The 20,440-nt window shown below is 34.6% G+C and overlaps 1 protein-coding gene across 1 annotated transcript in view; it reads right to left on the bottom strand.

Annotated features, from left to right (window-relative positions):
- The window catches only part of LOC111061006, a 253,961-nt gene that overhangs the window by 115,713 nt on the left and 117,808 nt on the right, over positions 1 to 20,440 (bottom strand). The window contains exon 2 of the mRNA XM_039429182.1: positions 10,697 to 10,819. Within this exon, the coding sequence (XP_039285116.1) occupies positions 10,697 to 10,748 (52 nt within the window). The 5' untranslated portion in view covers positions 10,749 to 10,819. The remainder of the gene's footprint in view (positions 1 to 10,696; positions 10,820 to 20,440) is intronic.

Here is a 20,440-nt window from a genome sequence, read left to right as displayed (position 1 = left end):
CGTGTAGTGTAAACATAACCTATTTTTGGACAATTTCTATCTAAATTTGGGAAAGGAACAGTTTTGGGCTTCAAGCCTGTTGTTCCTTTCCCAATCATTCATAGTTGAGAATCATTGTATATATTAATGTATAAATAAATAAGTAAATAAATATCAAAATTCTAAAGATCTGCTGAAATGGGCAATAAAAAATATCCCATATTGGGAATGAATAAATAAATATGAAAAACAGTATCAATCCTCATCAATTGATTGGATAACTTTATTTTATACTTTTCAATTGAGATTAACTTGAATTTTAAAATCTACTCGCCATACTAGTTTCTAACTGATAATATTATAGTTCTTCATTGTTGTTTTCCATTACGAGCTGCTTATTATTAAATAACTTTTTGCTTCTAGAATAAACGACTAGCAGTCAATTATTTTACAATAAATGAATTAATCACGAAATTAAATTCAATGAATCTGTGTCAAACACTATAATATTAAATTACTCTTTGCTTTTAACAGTTTTGAGCAAATGCTTTGGTACCCAAAGTTTACGGAATTTTCTCAAAATTAAATTCAATATTGAATCACTTTTTGCTTTTAGAAAAAACTACTACCATTCGATTCAATATTAGAGTGTTTGACACAGATTTATTGAATTTAATTTTGAGAAAATTCCGTAAACTTTGGATACCAAAGCATTTGCTCAAAACTGTTAATTGTTCCATTCCCAATCTACAATATCATAAAGGAAAAAAATGGCTCATACTCGAACGTACCGGACAGGAAATTCACTAATGACGCTTCATCACGTCTGAACTGATTAACTTGGAATTTTGCATATAGATTCTTAATTTACCGAGGATGGTTATAGGCATATTATTAATTCTGCGAGATGCCATTAGATCATGTTTTCAGCTTCAAAAGTTATTGGTTGGATTCTTGCGAAGCACAGGTTACCTGCTGGTTTGAAATAATATGATCAGTCTAATGGTTATGATCATTATCATAGAGAAACAATAGCATAAGTAGATATCTTATGGTATAGGGCGTTTATGTTGCAACTCTTACTGTTATCTCAAGCCGATAGTCCATGTAATTCTTTCCCGTGAAGCTGTGTGACACTGGTAGTCTCTCATATTGTGCCGTTCATACACTCTCACCCCAACAAAACAGTAAAATTCGACAATAATCAACAGTAATCGGCTTGAAATAACAGTAAAAGTTGCGACATAAACGCCCTATACCATGGGATATCTACTTACGCTATTGTTTCTCCATCATAATGATCATAACCATCAGACTGATCATATCATTTCAAACCAGTAGTAGACTCCGTTAGTTCTTTTTTGGCATGAACTCAGATGATCGCCACTAGCTTTTTTTTTAAACGACAATATTATTCTTCTAGCAATCTGCAATACTGTAATTTATTAACTACATCACTGGATCACATACAATAAAAATCTGCTAATTCAAACACCTTCTCTCCACTCCCACTGTAACGTTAAAATGACAAGCTGACCTTTGCTGATGGAGAAACCCTTCTCACTCTTGAAGCGTTACATACATATATTATTCATAGATGTTTTCTGTCTAATCAACTATTCGAACGTAGAGTCATACTATTCTACTCTCTCCTATCATTCCAATTGTTGGAGAATACCAATGTGTGTAGAGATTCTCACCTGTAAAAGGCCCTTTCCCGTCTTTGTGACCTAAGATACTATTACTGTCAAATCAACTATTCGAATGTAGAGTCATACTATTCTACTCTCTCCTATCATTCCAATTGTTGGAGAATACCAATGTGTGTAGAGATCCTCACCTGTAAAAGGCCCTTTCCCGTCCTTGTGACCTAAGATACTATTACTGTCTAATCAACTATTCGAATGTAGAGTCATACTATTCTACTCTCTTCCTATCATTCCAATTGTTGGAGAATACCAATGTGTGTAGAGATTCTCACCTGTAAAAGGCCCTTTCCCGTCCTTGTGACCTAAGATACTATTACTGTCTAATCAACTATTCGAATGTAGAGTCATACTATTCTACTCTCTTCCTATCATTCCAATTGTAGGAGAATACCAATGTGTTTAGAGATTCTCACCTGTAAAAGGCCCTTTCCCGTCCTTTTGACCTAAGATACTATTACTGTCTAATCAACTATTCGAATGTAGAGTCATACTATTCTACTCTCTTCCTATCATTCCAATTGTTGGAGAATACCAATGTGTTTAGAGATTCTCACCTGTAAAAGGCCCTTTCCCGTCCTAAGATACTATTACTGTCTAATCAACTATTCGAATGTAGAGTCATACTATTCTACTCTCTTCCTATCATTCCAATTGTAGGAGAATACCAATGTGTTTAGAGATTCTCACCTGTAAAAGGCCCTTTCCCGTCCTTGTGACCTAAGATACTATTACTGTCTAATCAACTATTCGAATGTAGAGTCATACTATTCTACTCTCTTCCTATCATTCCAATTGTAGGAGAATACCAATGTGTTTAGAGATTCTCACCTGTAAAATGCCCTTTCCCGTCCTTGTGACCTAAGATACTATTACTGTCTAATCAACTATTCGAATGTAGAGTCATACTATTCTACTCTCTTCCTATCATTCCAATTGTAGGAGAATACCAATGTGTTTAGAGATTCTCACCTGTAAAAGGCCCTTTCCCGTCCTTGTGACCTAAGATACTATTACTGTCTAATCAACTATTCGAATGTAGAGTCATACTATTCCACTCTCTTCCTATCATTCCAATTGTAGGAGAATACCAATGTGTCTAAAAATTCTGGCATTATTGGGAATTCTTGTGTCTATGAATTCTGATCTATCTCATGATATGAAATAGATCAACCTACTCTTTCATCTGTGGTTTTAAACACAACGTCATGAGCTTTTTAGAGCTTTTCGAACGGGAAGGAAGAAGATGACAAGTCAAGATAGGTACAATCATTCAAAAATCATGCTAAAATCAATCACTTGTAATCCATTACAATTCTGGACAATCATGATTCGATTGTCACGTCATCAACCATGAATATCAATCAAGCTGTCAATCTGTTCTCTCAATTTTGAAGGAGCTGAGAGAGATCGTTCACAGCTGGTAACGAATTAAAATGATGGAGTGAGAGAAAAAGATTCAGGAGAAAGGAGCTGGCAAATAAATTCATACTTATAGAATAAATGTCACAAGAGAATCGCCAGTTGCATAGCGGAGTTATTCGTTTATCTCGACTCCACCAATAGAGCTGAGTCAGCTCAAAAACTCCACGTCTCAAGAAATCGATTCCTGTAATAGACTCTCGAGGAAGGCAGAAAGACTCCACAGTCGATGCAGAACGAATTCCTCATTCAAATTTCAATTTACATTCGGAAATAAAATGTCATCCATCGCGTTCAAGATATCGCTTCTACCTGATCGAATCTATAACCAAATAATAACCCATGTAGAGTCATACTATTCTACTCTCTTCCTATCATTCCAATTGTAGGAGAATACCAATGTGTTTAGAGATTCTCACCTGTAAAAGGCCCTTTCCCGTCCTTGTGACCTAAGATACTATTACTGTCTAATCAACTATTCGAATGTAGAGTCATACTATTCTACTCTCTTCCTATCATTCCAATTGTAGGAGAATACCAATGTGTTTAGAGATTCTCACCTGTAAAAGGCCCTTTCCCGTCCTTGTGACCTAAGATACTATTACTGTCTAATCAACTATTCGAATGTAGAGTCATACTATTCCACTCTCTTCCTATCATTCCAATTGTAGGAGAATACCAATGTGTCTAAAAATTCTGGCATTATTGGGAATTCTTGTGTCTATGAATTCTGATCTATCTCATGATATGAAATAGATCAACCTACTCTTTCATCTGTGGTTTTAAACACAACGTCATGAGCTTTTTAGAGCCTTTTCGAACGGGAAGGAAGAAGATGACAAGTCAAGATAGGTACAATCATTCAAAAATCATGCTAAAATCAATCACTTGTAATCCATTACAATTCTGGACAATCATGATTCGATTGTCACGTCATCAACCATGAATATCAATCAAGCTGTCAATCTGTTCTCTCAATTTTGAAGGAGCTGAGAGAGATCGTTCACAGCTGGTAACGAATTAAAATGATGGAGTGAGAGAAAAAGATTCAGGAGAAAGGAGCTGGCAAATAAATTCATACTTATAGAATAAATGTCACAAGAGAATCGCCAGTTGCATAGCGGAGTTATTCGTTTATCTCGACTCCACCAATAGAGCTGAGTCAGCTCAAAAACTCCACGTCTCAAGAAATCGATTCCTGTAATAGACTCTCGAGGAAGGCAGAAAGACTCCACAGTCGATGCAGAACGAATTCCTCATTCAAATTTCAATTTACATTCGGAAATAAAATGTCATCCATCGCGTTCAAGATATCGCTTCTACCTGATCGAATCTATAACCAAATAATAACCCATGTATCGTCACTCAATTTATAACTTTGCTGGACATGAGGTCATATTGGTTAGGAGTGACGAGTTATCGCGAAGTTCCAGAAGCAAATCAACCTGATTCCTCCTCGAATTGATGTAGTGTCCAGTGATAGGATTTGAGTTATTTCAAAGCTAAATAAGATTATAAAACGAGAAATTGTGTGAGATTTGAAATTTTTCCCTACTGAATCCCATCACTATGGGATTCATCTCTTTTTTTTCTTTGAATAAGAAGCATCTCGAGGTTCTCAAAAGTTGAAAGGTTTATTGGAATTTGGATACAGCTATTTCATATCATTTATTGTAAATACACTACCGGTTCATGAGAATAATGATATGACTCAAAGAGGTTTACAGCTTAACGCCAAAACGAACTTTATTTACTTCAAAAGTATGATACAAGTGTGGAGAGATTACAATCGGATTACCTCGATTTGATTGTTCAATTCTCCATTGAATATCCGTCTTCACAATAAATATCGGGAACAGAGCTTCGCTCTGGAGTACAAAAGCATAACAAATTCATTACGAAAGAAGAAATTATAATAACATCCATACAGAATTGTTCTATCTAATCACAGTGAATTAAGATCAATTCCCAGAGAAATGCAAAAAAACCATAAAACATATATTACGAAATAAGAAATTATAATAACATTCATACAGAAAAGTTCTATCTAATCACAGTGAATTAAGATAAATTCCCAGAGGAATGCAAAAATTTCCCTCACAAAGGCCCAGATCAATTTTACGTGAACTAAATCAGAGAAGAACATTTCAAAAAGATGGATCTACTGGAATTAATCAGGATTGAAAATAACCCGGCTTTTTTGCAACCAGCAAGTACCTGATTGAATGATTACAAAAGTTCAACAGCTGAGTCATAATATTGACTTAGTCCCACACACATGAACTCTCTCACTCACTTCCATCACCAACAGAAGATGAATTAATCATTATCAGCTGTTTTCCCAAGGATGAATAATAATGATCATTTTGATGTCCTTCAGCGAGTTTCCCCAGGGATGAGACCTAGTGTAATCGAATTTTTATATTATAAACCTACTACGTTCTGAATTTCATGAAAATCGTTAGAGCCGTTTTCGAAATCCGGTAGAATACAAATATATAAATATCGAAACATCTAGACATCCAAACATCTAGACATCTAAACATCTAGACATCTAAACATCTAAACATCTAAACATCTTAACATCTAAACATCTAAGCATCTAAACATTTAAACATCTAAACATCTAAACATCTAAACATCTAAACATCTAAACATCTAAACATCTAAACATCTAAACATCTAAACATCTAAACATCTAAACATCTAAACATCTAAACATCTAAACATCTAAACATCTAAACATCTAAACATCTAAACATCTAAACATCTAAACATCTAAACATCTAAACATCTAAACATCTTAACATATAAACAGAAGATGATCGTTTGAAAGTATAGGATATAGGAGATATCCTGTGCATACATTTGATATTCATGACTATACTTGAACGTCAGTATAATCACTAGTGTACCAGATTAACTATCACAAAAGATTGTATCTCAACCTATGTTGGATGGAAAGAAGATGAATAAAATATAAATTATAATGTTAATCTCTGGAAAGGCTCTGAAAGCCTCGTGTTCCATGAAACTGATAGTTGGATGTGTACCTCAAACTTTCCTGAATTGTGCACAAGCTTATGAAATTTTAAATCAATAATCAAGCATCTGCCGAGCGATAGATAATATAGTTATTTTGGCAATGGTTGGTTGGTTTTCGAAAAAACTGGCAAGCCTGGTTGGTCTCACAAGTTAATCTCACAGACTGACTAACAACTGACAGCATTTTTTGTTGAATTGGAATCAGTGATGTCACAGTGTATAAGGAAAGCTGAACACAACACCCTACACCACACATGTCTAGTACTATGTCTTATTTAGGTCAGATAATATACTGATACTGTACACTCAAGATACTACAATACGACTTGGATCCCCACCAACTCTGTGCTAACAATGGGCGACTACAATAATCGACTTGTGCAAGCACTTGAGGCGTGTATTATGAACTGAGGCGATCATTCACACGGAAACGTCACGAGCGACAAACGACAATCGCTAGCGACAAACGTCAGTCGCTAGCGACAGTTCTTGAAGCCAAAGCCTGCAGTAGTAGTGAGTTGTCACATGGATCCCCCTTGTTTCGCGAATAGAGCGACAGCGAATTGTAAACACTTGCCACGCTAATGTGTCAATCGATGTTTTGTTTCAACAGTCGAAGTTCCCCCACCCCTCTCGCCATCACGACATTCCCCCAAGCCCCCCTCTCTCTGACAATCTGCAGCAACAGAGTACATATTATTATACTATTGTATTATTGTTCGTGGGAATCAGTAGGGGGGGGGGGGAGGACAGCGATTGAAGCGTGTTACAAAGTGGGGTTGAACGATGATATGATAATGAGAGAATCTCATTTTAACGATATAATATATCATTTTAACGATATAATTTGGTTACCGCAAATGAGTCAATGGTCTATCAAATGAATGAGTATCTAGTGATCTCTATATGGAATAGAATGATGGTTGAGTTGAAGATGATCCTCACCAATATGATCTTGAGGATGGAGTTTGTTGTTTCTATCATAATTTTCTTTTTATCAAAGTCATTCAATGTCAGCTGTTTTCCATGCATTAAATCAAGCCGGTGACCAGCTGTTTGCAGAACAAATGATCCCCATTACAGCATACTCTACTGTAATTGACCGAGCGAAGTGAGGTCTAAGATTCAAGTCGACGGTTTTGCATTTCTCTTTATGTTTATGTGTTTTTTTGTTTAGACTATATTTAATATGTTTTTATGTTCCGCATTTACAGCGAAACGCAGCATTAGAGCTTTTCATGAAATTTGACAGGTATGTTTCTTTTTGAATTTTGCGTCGACGTATACATACGGTGTTTTTAAATTTTGCATTTTAAAGGTGATACAAAAGGAGAAGGAGTCTCCTATGAACGCCAATATTACTGTAAAAATCAGACTTTAGAATTATTCATCATAAAACAGCTGTCTAGTGGACTATAATTCACTAGCCATTCAAAAACATCGAAAATCTTGAAAATGTATCTTTCTATCAACGTTGTAGACAGTTGCAGCCAGACCTGATAACAGCGCTCACACTCACATTCCGGGAGGACACGTCAGAAATCTCTATGTTTATTTAGGATTTTTACTTTCCTTGCCCTATTACCATAGGTAAGGAAAGTATTGCTTTCCGAAAAAAATTAAGGTACCCCAATTTCTAAATTTCTATACGTTTCAAGGTCCCCTGAGTCCAAAAAAGTGGTTTTTGGGTATTGGTCTGTATGTGTGTGTGTATGAGTGTATGTGCGTCTGTGTACACGATATCTCGTCTCCCAATCAACGAAATGACTTGAAATTTGGAGAGTAAGGTCCTTACAATATAAGGATCCGACACGAACAATTTCGATCAAATGCGATTCAAGATGGCGGTTAAAATGGCAAAAATGTTGTCAAAAACAGGGTTTTTCTCGATTTTCTCGAAAACGGCTACAACGATTTTGATTAAAGTTATACCCACAATAGTCATCGATAAGCTCTATCAACTGCCACAAGTCCCATATCTGTAAAAATTTTAGGAGCTCCGCCCCATCTATGCAAAGTTTGGTTTTAGATTATCAATTATCAGGCTTCAGATACATTTAAAACAAGAAATTTTGAGTGGAGAAGATTGAGCATGAGAATCCCTACAATTAATGTTCAGTAACATTATCACCTAAAATTAAAAATAAGCTCGAAATTCGAGAAAATGTTATTATCCAATTGCAAACTGTTGGCAACTGTTGATTCTATTAAATGATTCACTATGAAGGGATAGCAGACCTCCGTATGTCTCCAGCGTTATTGTCCTGTCACCAGCTGACTCAGATCTTTGTTTATAAGTAGACTTGAGATACGCGTGCACACTAGCGTCAGGTGATCAATTTTCATTACGGCAAGGAAAGTTGTGTGAGTGCGCCGCAGCAGATTTTTTCTAGACAATTTAAATTGATGAATTATATTTTAATTTTTGAGAAAGCATAACAACTGGTCAATGTAACTTACTGAGCGCGAGGTCTACTATTTACAGAACTACTAGTAAAACCATATATTTTCTTCACAGTCGAGTATGTTTCCTAGTTCCGAAATAGGAACAGCAAAACTGCCACAAAAAAAAACCACCTTCAGCGCTCCAGATGGAAGTTTTGTCAACTTCCATAAAATTCATGATTCGAATTTGTAAATTAGCTTATAGAATGCATGTAGCTGCTTCAGCACAAGCAAGTCATGTTTTCTATTCCTCAATTATTCTTCTTTAAATTATTATGACAAAAAATAGTGTACGTTACTTGGACGTGAATATCTTTTGCAGTGCTTGAATGAAATTCCAGTCTCGGCTAACGTCTCGACTATAGAAACATCATTCTTGCCTGCAAAAGGCCCCTTCCCGTCCTTGTGACGTAAGATTCTATTACGGTTGATGACTGATCAGCTGATGAGCAATTGAGTTCTAACCTCTACAGTGAGGTCCACGTTATAATGGCAGTGTTTGATTAGCAATGGTATTGCTATCCTTGTCTATCATTCAACAAAGCGGATAGAGCTATATCTTTCTCGCTTTGCTCTATTGCCAGATCATTTTTCAACTATGTAGAATTGATCATTAATTGACAAAATATTTCATCTTAATTGTGAAAATTTATTATAAAATCATTGAAAACTAGTAGTTCTGTGAACAGTAGACCTCACGCAGAATTCTCATCCACAAGTACTTGATTGAAACTATAGACATTATGGAAATATAGCAATAGACTGGCTTCTCCACACATCTGTGTAATCTTGTCACTTGTCACTTTTCACTTGTCAGCTGATTCATGATGAATAATTCTATAGTCTGATTTTTACTCTAATATTGGCGTATGAAGGAGGCTCCTTTTTCCTTTTATATTATCCTTGAAATGCAAAATTTCCAAAAACCTTGTATATACGTCGACGCGCAATCAAAAAAGGAACATACCTGTCAAATCTCATGAAAATCTATTACCGCGTTTCGCCGTAAATGCGCAACATATAAACATATAAACATTTAAACATTCAAACATTCAAACATTCAAACATTCAAACATTCAAACATTCAAACATTCAAACATTCAAACATTCAAACATTCAAACATTCAAACATTCAAACATTCAAACATTCAAACATTCAAACATTCAAACATTCAAACATTCAAACATTCAAACATTCAAACATTCAAACATTCAAACATTCAACATTCAAACATTCAAACATTCAAACATTCAAACATTCAAACATTCAAACATTCAAACATTCAAACATTCAAACATTCAAACATTCAAACATTCAAACATTCAAACATTCAAACATTCAAACATTCAAACATTTAAAAACATTCAAACATTCAAACACTCAAACATTCAAACATTCAAACATTCAAACATTCAAACATTCAAACATTCAAACATTCAAACATTCAAACATTCAAACATTCAAACATTCAAACATTCAAACATTCAAACATTTAAACAAGAAATGCCAAACCGTCGACTTGAACCTTAGACCTCACTTCGCTCGGTCAAAAATAATATTTCTTGCTTAATAAAATATAATTGATTATTTTGAACGACAGAACGAGAATGAACAGTCAATATTACATCAATAAACCTGTATCAGCTACCGTCTATAGGAGGCATTGACAAAACAGAAGAAGATTGGCAACGCTGTTGTCCAATCTTTCTCTACTGCCATTATAACGTGGACCTCACTATAGGAGGAGAAAACTTCTAATCATTCATTTATTATTTTCCATCACATTATATCATATGAGAATACTCTCATTTGATAGGTGATTTCAAAGACTTCAAAGATGCAAAGATAAATATGCAAAGACCCAAACATGCGAAGATGCAAAGAAGATAATTATCTCTTTGAAGTCCTTGGGTGATTTGTCTGGAGCCATTCTAAGTGGATCTCCATGATGTTTTTCACAGACTTATAATCAGGTAGATAATTCATAATGTTTCTCAAATACTCATAATCAATTAGAGAATGTGAAATCATTTGAATTCTAAAATTTGGATTTCCTTTTAATAATTTATCATTAATGTTAAATCGATAGTGTACTCACCATGAGTAAGTATTGAAGCTAGGACCAAGCACCAGGCCGATAGCCAACTCATATTCAGCTTGTCTGGAATGCAAGCCAACACGACCCAAGTATCAGCGAAACTTCATTAAGTCCTCCATATATCTGTAACAAATACAGAGCTCACATTGATAATATTGAATTTGATTAGTAGATATTAAAATATAGTTTAGATTGGAGTTTTTCATTTAAGTATGTTACAATATACAGAGTGAGTCATATGTATGGGAACCCTTCAATAAATTGGAGACTGTTGTAGATAATATAATACTGTAACTTTTAGGATAAGATATTGGTCGAATACTCCTCCTTTTGACGTACAACTGTATTTCAACCCCTCAGAAGGGGTGACTTAGGGGCCGTAACTTGAATATTTTCAATGTAAACACCCATTGTGTGGTACATCATTTTGAAGGCCTTTTCAAAACAAGAAATATAACATCAATTGAAATGTCCACCTTTTGACGTACAACTGTATTTCAACCCCTCATAAGGGGGTGACTTAGGGGTTGTTAGTCGAATATTTTAAATGTGCACACCCAGTGTGTGGTATTTATTTATTTATTTGATCATTTAGAATTACACAACTTACAGAAAAGTATCGCAGGCTTATAAGCCCAAAACGGTTCCAATTCTAATTTGTAGAACAGTCCAAATGTAGCTAGGTTATGTGTCACTTAACATTCTTCAATTACACACTATGATGTGGTACATTTTTTTTAAGGTCTTTCTGAAACAAGAAAGATGACATCAATAACAATGTTCTATGATGCTTTCATCAAAAATGGCGGCTGATTGAAGTTTTAGTTTTTAAAGAAATTATTGATAACGTTCAATCAGACGCCTTTTTGGATAAAAGTATCATAGAGCATTTTTATTGATGTCATCTTTCCCGTTTTAAAAATGCTTTTGAAATGAGGTACCACGCAAAGGGTGTTTACATTAAAAATATTCGACTTACAACCCCCAAGTCACCCACTTATGAGGGGTTGAAATTCACTTGTACGTCAAAAGGTAGAGTATTTTACCAATAACTTATCCTGAAAGTTACAGTAGCCTATCATCTACAACAGTCTCCAACTCATTGAAGGGCTCCCATACATCATATGACTCACTCTCTGTACTGGCTTATACACTAATTTTACATTGAACAGTTTCCATACATTGTAAGCTTCTATTGCTGAATTTCTAACAAATTTTACAAAGTATGGTAAGTTTATTGATGAGAATGAAGATTGAATGCAATTTGGATAACGAATTTATATTGTTAAATATTTCAATATTGTGGTGTAACTATATAAATCGGCGGTATCTCAGCAAATAATTGTCGACTCTCTGATGAGAATATCAAATATTATCCTCCCTGTCGTATCATACGACATGAAAGTCTTATTCATCTCTACGAGATGAAAGTGTAAATTTTCTCATGAGATACGTATTTCAATTATAATGAATCGGGGGAGACTCAACAAATATATGTCGACTCTCTGAAAATGATATAAAATAATATCCTCCCATTAACATACGACATGATACGATGGAAGTTAAAATTTTCCTATGAGATACATATTTTCCTATGATTTAACAGCATAACAATATCTTATGATTCCGGCTCGTTCTTCCACAGTCAAGAGAGGGGGCATTTTCAAACTGAACCGAATAAAAATTGGGGGTTAAAAAAATGAGACGGGGCCGCCGAAAACAATGGATGGACAGGTAGAAGTTCTAAAGACCCTTCAGTGGTCACCTATTGTTATTAAATTTCGACATTTTCGTGGTCTATTGTTAAGCTGCGTACACATATTCGCACTTCCAACCAGCAACGAGCACGCTCCTCCCTCTTACCGCCCTCGTACCGCCCTCGCACCACCATCGAACCACAGTCGCACCGCCCACGCACCCATCATGAACGTTATGGAAGATGTTAGATCTTCTCGCGTTCCCCGGTCGATCATCAATCGCTCTGCTGGAGTGACGTTCGGTTGCGGAGCAGAGCGAAAGTCTGTACGCACCTTTAGGTTTCTACTCCAAGCAATATATTGGTGGACCAGTGTGGTCACTTGAAGGCACTTTCAGCTGTAAACCAGTGGTAGCATACAGTGATTGGATGAACACACACATTACTATCGATGACAAGTACAAATGTAGTCAAACGTACATGTTGTGTAAAGCCCACATCGATTTTTGGACGTACATTTGTTAGCCGTCCTTATAAATTCTATGATATCGAATGGGACTTGACAAACATATGATACACATAACATATTTGTCAAGTTGTGTTCAATCTAATAGAATTCGAAAGGACGCCAAAAAATCGTACGTTCAATAAGTATCGAATTGTATGCAACTCAATTTAGTCTGTATACAGCTTGTAAGCAAGTTGAGTTTCATCAAAAAATGAGCCATTGGGAATAATACAATAATTACAAGTACTTGATCACTGATTTACATCCAATAATTGCAGAGAATACAAGTAACAGATGTATAGTGCAAAGTAATAGATAAGTTAGTGCTACTAACTAACAGCTAGAATTGCCTTCAAGGAAGCACACGGGGCCAATAATGAGAGCAATGAAGCGGAATAAGAGGACAATAAAGTATGCTAGTCGAGAGTTTGAAGATGTATCTTTTTTAACAATAGCCTAGTGCACAGGTAGCGCGGGCCTGTCTCCATTCTTTTACCCAAAATTGATTGGTGTTAAACACAAACTCAAGGAGTGTTCTATCTAACAAATGTAGTTCTAACAAAATCAGTTCATGTGTAACCGGTGAAGGTATTTTTAACCCTACACCACACCTAACATCATTTCTGTAACGGGTGACATATTAGTCTCTATTTATTAATCTTCCAAATATGAAATATATAAAAATACATGTGGTTTGATAGACATTTTTGCAGTCTATACCACCGCTGCGAACCAATGTAAACGGAGGGGGGTTTTTCTTCTCTTCTATAATATTTACCAAAATTATGCTATTAAATCTCTATTTGAATCCTTGATTGGTTGGGAGCTTTTAGTGGATTCGTTCATTCAAATGCACAGATTATCATCATTAACTAATTGTCACCTATTTTAGCAACTAGCAACTACGAGCCAGGAACTTCAATGGAAAATACTAATAAAATTCAACTTCGGGTTTATTGAACTCTAAATAGGTAGAACGAATTAATAGTCAGGTAACATGTCAAATTTTCAAACAGAACAAAGTGATTCAGCAATTGATTCACAAAAAAATATATATTCAATACCAATCTACACATTTTTGGAACTTGCTAACTTGCTGCATTTAAATTTGTGCCTCGGTCATTCTATGAAACTAAATTTTGAGCTTAATAAGAAAAACAACAAAAGTTCGGCACTCACCATTTTAACAATATTCAAACTTGGACTCTTCAGAAACACTCACATACGCTTTAATAAAACTCACTATACTTGAACTCACACGCACAAATAATTTTCTGATTCTACTCCTACTAACTATATAAAATTTGGTTTTCTATTCATCTAGATAAAAATTACTGATAATTGAAACATAACAATTTGTCCCTCTGAATGGGAAATGGGCCCAAACAGAGGACCGAGGCTCGCAACCGTTACATGTTTTCCCAGTTACGTCTCAATTCGAACTGTGGCCTTTTCACTGAAAATTATTCCCCCTCCACGAGCGTTGAGCATAACTTCCAGTGGAAAAGCCAAAGCTGCAAAAAGGTCAATGGTCGCACAATTCCCAAATACAGTAGCTTTTTCGACAAGAAATTGGAACTGCACTTGAAAAATGCACGAAAATTGCTTTAATTTTGACAACTGAGCAACAAGTTAGCAAATTCAAACAAGACAGAGTCGATTCTCACACTAAAAACGCAGGGTTCAACAAACAGTAAAATCAAAGTTCATTTCAGTTCAAAAACCTGAAAAACAATATAAGATACACAAAAACAACTACAATAATACCCTCTCAATATCACACTATTACACATGAATGAAGAAATTATAGCTGTATAAAAGTAGGGAGTGACTTATCAGACACTCTGTATCTCGTGGATTCCATGGTACCCATGATAAATTGAGGTGTACAGTATGTTTCAACGTACAGTGTTCGGCAAACTTTGAATAAGCAGGATGGGTGCTCCCCTGTAACATGAAAACAAAACTTGTCTTTCGGACACAGAAAGCATTATGTCCACGGATTAACTTTCAATTATGCCTAGATAGCGGACTCTCCATTAATCAAGCCGGGAGGATTTTATTGTCAACACTGATGAAATTAGACCGTTATGACAATGCCGACGGGGTGGGGAGAGGATTTGGTCACATGACAAATAACCTAATCCTGATGCATGACATACGAACACAGGTTGGCATCGACATTGCAATTATTACATTGGAAGCGGCTAAATCGTTCCAATTTATGTGAAACTAGTTTTAATTACAATGTGAGTGGTTAACAAAGAGAAAATATACGATTATTTGTCCCTGGTGATACTGACTTATTAGGACGGTGTCAAGAACGTGTAATTGAATTTTCGATGAGTATTGTTCTTGTCAAGTATCGCCCTAACAATAATTTATCGGGATATTGAGGCTTGCGAATAAATTAGTGGGGTTTCTATAAAATTCTCAAATTTTGCAGCTATATGGTATGGATCTCAATCAACTCACAAATCTATAAATTCTCCAATGCCTCATAGATTCAATAAATATAGATCCGATTTTCCTCTCACAATAAACTCTACTCTTAATTATTATAGTCTAAGGGCCACTGCTAACAAATATGTAACCTATAACACTAATATTGAATGTATAAGGAGGCAATTAATTTACATAGGTACTAAAATAATAAACCTCATTCCAAATCACTTTCTCATGAACAATAAGATCAGCGGAGAAATTAAACTGGATATAAAAAACTGGACATACAGTAATTTCTTCTTCCATTTGGATATATGACTCGAGATTTCTGCTCCAGCATTGTTTTTTCATTAGTTTTTCATTTTTCAGTGGACTCGCTTACCTTTATTTTGAGTACCTATTCCTCTGTTTTCTTCCTTCCCACCATTTCTCCCTTCCTTTTTTCCTCATTACTTCTCTTCTCTTCTTTGCCTGCCTATTACATGGGAAACCATAGTTGGCTAGGTACCTCCTCTCTTTTTTTTCTCTTCTCCAACACACACAAACACTAAGCCCATTGTTTTTTTTATATTTGTAACATTTTATTGTGTTTTATTTGTTTCGTAAATCTTTGTAATTTTGTCTTGTCTTGTTTTGTGTGTTTTAATAAATTGATTGATTGATTGATTGAATGTTACCAATTATTCAATCACAGTATGACTTGTAGCGACAATTTATTCAGACGCAACATGACGTGAGTCTGCTAGACGAGTCAACATTATATCCTATTATATTAAGCGAGCAATTTATGTATTTATATTTCTGGTTATTTTTATATCTGGTTATTTTTATATCTGTTTATTTTTATATCGGTTTATTTTTATATCTGGTTATTTTTATATCTGGTTATTTATGTTTAACGGATCTCGAAAACGGCTCTAACGATTTTCAGGAAATTTGGAATATATTTATTTATTATTTATTTATTTATTAGAACAGTCACAAACACGATATTTGGAAAGAGAAACAGGCAAATGCCCAAAACTTCTTCAATTCCTTGATTTTGACACATAGCTCCAGCCTAACTCGAATCATAAATCACTTGTACAGTATTTTTACTTTCCTTGTCCTATTACCCATAGGTAAGGAAAGTATTGCTTTCCGAAAAAATTAAGGTAAGGTATATAGTAAGTTTATGATATAAAGATTCGATTGTTCTAGGTCTCATCCTTGGGAAAACTCGCTGAACAACATTAAAAGGATAACTCATCCTTGGCAGAAACAGCTGTGGATGGTAGAAAAGTGAGTATGTGAAAAATCAAAATATCGCATCCCCGAAATTCATAAGATGACGTATAGCCAGCTCTGAAATATAAACACGATTATTTTAGAGAATTGTGTTCTGTTTTGTCATCATAGACAATTTTATCGATTCGATCAACATAATCTGATTTGTTGACATTAAGTTACATGATAACCCTCCTAAACAATAGTATATCATAATTTTCAAAGTTGATCATTATTTGACAATTTTAAGTGATTAGTGAGTGTTATTTTGTTATTCAATTTGGTTTGTATATAATCTAAATTATAATTTTTTTGTTTCAAATGTTTGAACAGAGAATTGAACCTGAATTCAAGTGTATGTGACATAACCTACTTTCTGAACTATTTATAGTGTATGAATCAAAATTCTATTATATCATAATTCTCAAAGTTGATCATTATTTGACAATTATAAGTGGTTAGTGAGTGTTATTTTGTTATTCAATTTGGTTTGTATATAATCTAAATTATAATGTTTTTGTTTCAAATGTTTGAACAGAGAATTGAACCTGAATTCAAGTGTATGGGACATAACCTACTTTCTGAGCTATTTATAGTGTATAAATCAAAATTCGGGAAAGAAACAGTTTTATGCTGTGCCTGTTAGTACTTCCCCAATCATTTTAAAGAATTGTGTTCGGTTTATCAAAAGTCAATAAATAAATAAATAGCGAGCGAAGCTCGGTGCCCCGATATTTATATTATGATAGATCATAATATATAATATCTTATGATCATATTATAATGTTGAAATTGAGACAGAGCTAGCACGTGTGAACATTATAATATGATCATAAATTATTATATTAATCTAGCAGACTCACGTCGCGTCACGTTTCATTGCGTGGCAAACTATCAGTGATTTCGAATTACCTGCAAGTTATTAAAGTTCACTGTGTACACTTGATCATCATTTTAGGCCTATTCTATTCCAAAATGCCTGATAAGAAAGAATTCACTCACTCAGGGGTTGAATTTACTGGCAAATTATTCAGTCACAGTAGCCAAATTTTTAAAATTGCTGCTTGTGATCAAAGAGTAGGAAAGTATTATAGAGTGGCCTATGACTCTCCTATACTCTATATTCTCTCTTATCTCCTTATACTCTATATACTCTCTATACCCTCTATACACTTTATACACTCAATCCTCTCTCTATACTGAGAAACCTAACATTCATACTCTCTATACTCTCAATCCTCTCTCTATACTTAGAACTCCAAAACTCTCCATACTCTCTATTCTCTGTATAGGCTAATAATTAAAAAAACATACTAAAAATATTGTAGTACCCTTATTTTTTAATAACTTTTAAATAGTTCAACAACTAGTTTTGACCCCAACTTAGGTAATTTTCAAGTTGAAAACTCCCTATAGTCTGTATACTCTCTTAACTCTATTTACTCTCTGTACCCTCTATACTCTCTATACTCTCTATACTCTCAATCCTCTGTCTATACTTAGAACCCCAATAGTCTCTATTCTATCTATACTCTCTATACTCTCTATACTCTCTATACTCTCTATACTCTCTATATCTCTATACTCTCTATACTCTTATACTCTCTATACTCTCTATACTCTCTATACTCTCTATACTCTCTATACTCTCTATACTCTCTATACTCTATATACTCTCTATACCCTCTATACACTTTATACACTCAATCCTCTCTCTATACTGAGAAACCTAACATTCATACTCTCTATACTCTCAATCCTCTCTCTATACTTAGAACTCCAAAACTCTCCATACTCTCTATTCTCTGTATAGGCTAATAATTAAAAAAACATACTAAAAATATTGTAGTACCCTTTATTTTTTAATAAATTTGAAATAGTTTAACAACTAGTTTCGACCCTAACTTAGGTAATTTTCAAGTTGAAAACTCCCTATAGTCTGTATACTCTCTTAACTCTATTTACTCTCTGTACCCTCTATACTCTCTATACTCTCTATACTCTCAATCCTCTGTCTATACTTAGAACCCCAATAGTCTCTATTCTATCTATACTCTCTATACTCTCTATACTCTCTATACTCTCTATACTCTCTATACTCTCTATACTCTCTATACTCTCTATACTCTCTATACTCTCTATACTCTCTATACTCTCTATACTCTCTATACTCTCTATACTCTCTATACTCTCTATACTCTCTATACTCTCTATACTCTCTATACTCTCTATACTCTCTATACTCTCTATACTCTCTATACTCTCTATACTCTCTATACTCTCTATACTCTCTATACTCTCTATACTCTCTATACTCTCTATACTCTCTATACTCTTTATACTCTCTATACTCTGTCTAGACTTAGAACTCTAATAGTCTCTGTCCTATCTATACTCTCTATACTCTCTGTACTGTCTCCACTCTCTGTACTCTCTATATTCTCTATACTCTATATACTCTCAATCCTCTGTCTATACTTAGAACTCTAATAGTCTCTATTCTATCTACACTCTCTATACTCTATATACTCTCTATTGCCTACTCTCTGAACTCTCTTTTCTGTTTAGGGCTTCTTGTAATAGGAATGGGAATGAAAATCTCAGTAGCCTTTTTAGAATTATTTTATCACAACATGTCTCAACATTGATGCAATTTTCAAGTGATTGAGTGATTATATGGCCAATTGAAAATGGCATCAATGTTGAAACATTTTGTGATAAAATAATTCAAAAAAGGGTACTGAGATTTTCATTTTTATTTATCTCTGTACTCTGTATGTTCTCTATACTCTCAATACTTTAATTGATGAAAACAATATGAAAACTTGTGTTACACTTTTATTAAAACATTTTTAAAACTTTCAAACATTTCAACGACCAGTTTCGACCTTGGCCATTTTCAAGTTAAAATGTTTCAAAGTTTTTAAAATGTTTCAATAAAAGGGTACTACAAGTTTTTATATTGCTTTTATCAATTTGAATAAAGTAGCCCTTATGGGTGAAGTGGTCTCTATACTAGTAGTTCTGTGAACAGTAGACCTCACGCAGTATTCTCATCCACAATAATTACCTGATTGAAACTATAGACCTTATGGAAATACAGCAATATCTCCACACATACTGGCTTCTCCAAACATCTGTTTAATCACTTGTCAGCTGATTTATGGATGAATAATTCTATAGTCTGATTTTTACTCTAATATTGGCGTATGAAGGAGGCTCCTTTTTCCTTTTATATTATCCTTGAAATGAAAAATTTCCAAAAACCTTGTATATACGTCGACGCGCAATTTAAAAAGGAACATACCTGTCAAATTTCATGAAAATCTATTACCGCGTTTCGCCGTAAATGCGCAACATTAATATATAAACATTTAAACATTTGAACATTAAGAGAAATGCAACCGTCGACTTGAATCTTAGACCTTACTTCGTTCGGTGAACTATCTATACTCTCTTCACACTATATACTTTCTGTACTCCTATATTTGCTTGTAATAGTCATTATACCCCCTACTGCTCACACATAATATGGGATTCAATACCCCTGTACCATTCCAAAACGCCCAATAAGTTACGAAACTAAATTGATAGCACACGTTCAAAGGCACTCGTGTGTGATGACTATCACTTGATGTTACCTGCGTTCAGGCTCACCTATTATAAACAACTACATTAAACCAAGTTTAACCTTACATTAAACCAAGTTCAACCTACGATAAGCCACGTTTCATAGACACGGACTTTGACCACATTTACCGGTCGCCGCCAGTGCAGTGTGTGGCGCTAATTTACTGTGCAATTCAGAGCCGGCTCTGTATTCATTCGC

The sequence above is a fragment of the Nilaparvata lugens genome, chromosome 5 (assembly GCF_014356525.2).
Source record: "Nilaparvata lugens isolate BPH chromosome 5, ASM1435652v1, whole genome shotgun sequence".
Taxonomy (NCBI): Eukaryota; Metazoa; Arthropoda; class Insecta; order Hemiptera; family Delphacidae; genus Nilaparvata; species Nilaparvata lugens.
The sequence above is the reverse complement of the archived record's forward strand: the minus strand, read 5'-3'. Positions and strand labels throughout refer to the sequence as shown.